This window comes from Antedon bifida, chromosome 2 (genome assembly GCF_963402885.1).
Source record: "Antedon bifida chromosome 2, ecAntBifi1.1, whole genome shotgun sequence".
Classification (NCBI taxonomy): Eukaryota; Metazoa; Echinodermata; class Crinoidea; order Comatulida; family Antedonidae; genus Antedon; species Antedon bifida.
Genome location: NC_136227.1, coordinates 1,648,477 through 1,654,476, shown reverse-complemented (window position 1 = coordinate 1,654,476; position 6,000 = coordinate 1,648,477). Strand labels below are relative to the sequence as shown.

Sequence of the window (6,000 nt, the reverse complement as noted above, 5' to 3'; positions counted from 1 at the left end):
AAATAGGCCTGTTTTTATGATGTTACACTTTTTCCTTGAATGTACAGTTATCACATAAAAACAGTAGTTTGCTAGAATAATGTGCTCACCGCAACACTTATAACTCCATTAAAAATATGTGTATTCGTGTATCCTTTGTGTATTCAGCTATGCCGATTCTCCTGTAAGAACCAGTGTTGCAGTACCGGTATCTCTCCTTGCTGCTATACCTCCAGTATATAATAATATTTTTAGAACAGAGAGCTATTTTTCGATGTCAAAAAGCCTCATTAAAGCAGATTGCTTATAAGATTATGCACATTAAACACACAATAATTCACCTTTCAGTTTTACAATTATTTGATTGTTAAGTTATGTTTCGATAGTTTCGTGCTTAGTTTTGTTTATTGTTTGAGAGTTTACACGGAATCAGTTCATGATCGATTAAGTATAATGTTCGCTGTTGAATTGTCATTCATTATAACTATATAATAATTTATGGCCGTTTCTAAACTTTCCTCTTTTCCAATCAATGAAACCGATATTTGAAACAGATTATTGATTATTGGAAAATCAACACATACATATTTGACTATTATTGACTATTTTTATCCAAAGGTGCGTGTTTAAATTGACAGAAACCATGAAGAATCTTATGAGGTTTATGTAATCAAAATATTTTTTTTATTGCTGATCCATACAAAATATTCCATCTTTCAAATTATTGAAACAGTGCATATTCGGAACATGATCTCACCATCGGCGAAAGTTCCGTATTTTTAGTTGTATGCGTTCCGATGTGCAGGTTAGCGGACTGATATCTCGTAGGGTGGTTATAACTAGCGAAGAAGAAACGTTTTTATAATAATGTTAACAATTTTAACAAAAAATATCTCTGGCGGGATTCGAACCTGCGACCTCTCGCTTCGCAACACAATTGATTTACAAAATTTACCATATATGCCTATAAAAGAAACAAGGAAAAAACTGTTTGTTTTGTATAGTACTATTTCCAAAGTAATAGCCATATCGGTATCGGTAAATTAAAACGTTAAAATAATTTAGCGCTACTTACAGTATTAATATACAGCCCCCTCATCGGACAAGTGAATGTACAGGCTGGGTATGGGCCTACATATTAATTTATTCACACACTTAAGAGCCCATCAATAATATAAGATACAGCAATTCAATTCAATTCAACTTTATTTCAGACAAACTGTCCATATGAAAATATACATACAATAAAAAAGAAAAGAAATACAAAGCATTGTGTGACAACCATCATGGAGAGAGGACCACGAATTATTTGTTGACATATAGTGCCTCTCTCCACTTAAAATACATTTTGGAATAAAACAGTAAATATTCATAAATACAATTTAACATTTTATTTTTTGCTTAATTAAATTTTTTTTGTTTAATTCAAACCGAGAAATAAGGATAAAATTGTTTAAACCTTAATTGTGTTAAATGTGAATATTCCCCATTAAAACAATATTTTCATTTATCTCTACTTCACCTACTCATAAATGTCTGAGAATGATATAGCACCACGTGATTAATGTAGTCACATTTAGTATTACAGTATCTAAATGTCAAGCAGTTGTGACGTAATTTCACCTATGACGTAAAAAAAGTCACACGCGCCCATACTAGTTGGACGCGCCCGTGTACACGTTACGTCCGGTAGAATGACTAGGCTAAGACCACAGCAGTCATGCAACCACGTGTTACTCTCGAACGACGACATACACTTTATTAACATTATTAATTAAGAATGATGACTAATGTGTTATGACATGCAAAAAATATTATTTTTGTTATTTACAACTACAACGCAAATTTACATGAATTCACTAGGTCTATAGTAAGGCCTGAAATCCTATATGGACCTGAATTTTAGGTAAAAATATAAAATATCCGTTCACCAAATTTAAATTTCAGAAATGAACTGTTATATTTACATATGAAGCCGGTCACAAATTGTTGTTTTTTTGTACACATTGATTTAATTAATGTGCCTATATTTCCGACTTGTTTTGTATAAAAGTTATAACTAAAATGAGACATGCGGTGGAGTACTTAGATAAATCACTATTAATCACTTTTTATTTGTAACCATTATGCTGTGTTATTGTCACATGGTAAGATTAGTAAATAATGACGTCATTTACTTAAGTTCCACACCAAAGGCGCCGCCCATTTTTGTTTACGAATGGTAGAGGTCGCTGCTTAAAGTTGTTTTGTTGGTTTATTTCTTGTTCATTGAACTGTTCAGTATAGATCGTCTGCCACTTGGTTGGTTTTGAAGGTGGCTAGGATTTGCATTGTACTGGCATCAGGTAGTGTTTTGTAAGATAATAATATAGGTAAATCCATAGATTTGAAGTTGAATACCAGATTTAAGAAAAATAACTTTAGGGATGAGCGCCAGGGAGAGGCTAACGAGCGCATTTTCGCTCAAATTTGGCCACAGTAACAAACCCCCGGAACTGGACTGCTTTGAGAATTCTATCAAGGGCCAACAGCTTATCGATGCTTTTGATCAGGACCTAACTTCTTTAGCGGAAAAAATTATTCAAGTTCAGGGCGAATTGGATCGTATTACTTTTGTACGAGATTGGATTGTTGAAGAAATTAAACAGAAAGCTGATTGTACACCTTCCGTAGAGGCACAGGTAACGGAGAACGGAAACGTCAGTTCAGATCCAGAAATGAGCAGTAACAACAATCACAGAGGAGGAATAGAGGGGAATGAGTCCGGTACTAGCCCGCCACTTTCAACATTCAGACCTGGTGGAGTTGTACAGAGAAAGAAGCCCCCCGTTGTACCCCCAAGAAGAGATTCTAGCCGTAATTCACGCGACTTTGAAACTGTTAACGTGAAACCTAATTCGCGTCCCCAAAGTTTCCAAGGTCCCCCCATCGTTGAGAAACCAGAAACGGATTCAGATGATGATTCCGATGATTATGAACAGATCTACGAGAACATAGATTTCCTGAAGAATCCGAAAGCATTCGGGCTTGGGCATATTAAAATACCGTCACCTGAACCGGTTCGTCGCTTAATCGACGAAGACACAGACTATGAAAATGAAAATTTTGATGATGATTTGGCACACCATCGAGTCAGTCGTCAGCATAGTATAGAAGGCATGAGCGTTAATGAGCTTTTAACGAGCAGTGGGCACGCACCAACGAAACTCGGTAAAATTTTTATTGAAGAGGACGTGATATCTGAGGGATCTAACAGCATTGAGGATACCTACTCAAAGGCAGACTCAGGTTAGTTGATAATTTATTTTAACGAAGGGTGAATTTATTTTTATTTAGGTAATGTTCTAGATGTGGTACTCCACATCAAGTGGGTTGTTCAAGTTATTCGTCAGAGGTTTGTGATCCTAAAGTTGTTCCGTCAACACTTTCTGAAAACATGCCATGTACTGTAACTTTATGTATTTATTTTACGCACAACAATGTTGCTTAGTTCAGTAATTTGCCTTTGGATTTGATTTATAAATGTTCAAAATTACTACGTAAGAAGTCAAGATTAATAAATGACATGGAAACGTAATAAACAAATGGGAGTTAAAAAATGCTATATTAAATTAAAAGTTCATTGAATATTTCTAGACTATTTAAAGAAATGTACCCACATTTTTGGTATTTTAAATTTTAACAGTTTGTTGAGCAATATTTTTCTGACAATTATAAAATTAAATATTCATTAAATTGTGAATGATGAGAGAAATTACACAAAGTAGATCTTTATTAGTGACAATATAAGAACTAAACCTATTTGGATTATGGTTTACGGAAGTCCTTAATTGACGTCAACGGAACTACTTCTTTGTCCCTCACACACAATAGGACCTACCTGACTAAACCTCTAGTCTATCGTAACTGCATTATAAACCCATTTGAAAACACATTATTTTAACACATTCCAGTATTTAATTGTAAATACAAACATTACTTATTACATTACTAAATCTACATGCTATAGTTTTGTTTTACCAAGTAACAAATTTGTTTTCCGAATTTTAACTTTAGTAGGGTACTAAATTTGTCAGACATTTTTCGGGTAGTACAATCAGTGACACCTTGGCCTGCAATACCATTTAAGGTCATTAAACAGATTGCAAGGTCATCATTTATGAATTGATTTTGGTGTTTTTTTTTCACCTTAAAACACAAATAAATTGTTGTCATGTACCTATTATATAGTTATCATTTGACATTCGCAAACTCTTAGTTAAGATTCAATATTTTAAACTTTGATTCTGTGGTTGGTTGGTTAACACTGGATGTTAACAGTACTGTACATACTCATATACCAATTTTGGCGTAGTCACTGAAGCTATCACAACATGAATTGGTTTATAAGCATGTTCATATTTTGATCCATATACAGTACAGTATTCTGTTTTGACCAGCCAGTTGGCTAGCTCAGTAGCGTATGAATAATTTAATGATAGTAGTCCTGTACAGTAATCCATGTTTTTGTTGTTATGTACCAGTACATATTCTGTCTCTTGGTCATCGATTTAACAATTAAAATTAATGATTGTTTAGATTATATTGTTATGGGCCAACATTATCATGACTACTTCCTTCTTATTTTGAATCACACTTTTTCCATAATTCATTTTGGAAACCGGACAATAACCACTGGGACAATAATCATCAGGACAATTTTTGACTGATGGATGCCTCAATTATTATAAGAGCCCAGAAACAATATGATATACATATACATGATAAAACAGCAGTTTATTTGTCTTAAAATGATCTCTATAATTCATTTAAAAAAAATCAGTGCTAGTTTTAGTTTATAATGATCTATTTTGTGCCTTAAATTGATTTAATTCTTCAAATTTGCCTGCTAAATCCAACCGGACAGCCTTTTAAAATTTGTTAAGGAATGATTAATGAGAGATTTATCCATGGATGTCCCAGACATTTTATAATCACATATTTTTAAAATTAAAAATAAAATACAGAATAGCATATATTGGCTAATCCTGCCCTTTGAGTGGGATAATCTAAAATATACACAATACCTATCACTGTGTTCTTTTCATAGTGGGATTAGATCAGAGTAATAATTTTTATAAAAAGCAATTTTAAAATTAGTTTTTACTTTATTCAAACTCTTATTTTGTTTTTATTCATATATTCCTGCCTTTCAGCTAAGGAACGCACAGAAGGATTTCGCCACAGAAGTAAACGAAATTATGGTAGATTTAGATTTGGTAAATTTATTGAATAAAATGTTCACTTCATTCCTTTCTATTGGTATCTTGCATGTCAATTGTCTATATATATACTAAACTACCTAAACTGTACATTTGTTGGTTCACTATAGGCCTAACGCAAACTGGTGATGGGTAAATAATATTTAACTAGTATTTAATATGATTTTAAACGGAAAAAAGTTGGTTTCTCCGTCAGTATATTTTAGTAAATTCATGCATGCCTGTCATTGGTTCATTCAATGCTGAACAAGTTTTGATAAACTATAATTAATATGTCATTCTTATATGGTGCTTAATCCAGTCTCTAAGCGCTTCAACTTTATTTTAAACTTGGGAGAGGAAACATCAATGCCAACTCAAGCTAGGTGAAAAGTTTAAAATATTATAGGCATTAATCAAGAATATTAGATAAAAAAAAGGTGCTTCATCTTACAGATCTTGTAGATACTTTACAGAAATGTAGACAAGGATATGTTTAATTTTGTGTACCAAAATTTACATACAAAAAGTGTTTATCCATGGTGTTGTTTGCTAGTATAAGTACTGTACCTACTAGTATTATTAGACATTAAATATGAACACGGAACTACAGTACAACAAGGACCTAGACATAAAACCACAATTTCTGTACTATAGTCATTCTTTTTCTCTTCTGAGTTTCTGGTCGAATTAACACTTACTACAGTATGAAATAATTTGTGGTATTATTACCATACTGGAAATAATAATATCGAACTATTGTTATATAAATCCTATCTAA

General features: G+C 32.7%; 1 protein-coding gene across 2 annotated transcripts in view; it reads left to right on the top strand.

Moving 5' to 3' along the window:
- Window positions 1-2,260: 2,260 nt before the first annotated feature.
- Window positions 2,261-6,000, top strand: part of LOC144835314 (active breakpoint cluster region-related protein-like) — a 30,714-nt gene continuing 26,974 nt past the window's right edge. Inside the window, exons 1-2 of one of the 2 annotated variants that reach the window (XM_078690397.1) lie at window positions 2,261-3,267; window positions 5,175-5,237. In XM_078690397.1, coding sequence (XP_078546523.1) covers window positions 2,406-3,267; window positions 5,175-5,237 — 925 coding nt within the window. In that variant the 5' untranslated portion in view covers window positions 2,261-2,405. The remainder of the gene's footprint in view (window positions 3,268-5,174; window positions 5,238-6,000) is intronic. The other variant, XM_078690398.1, reaches the window with a different exon arrangement.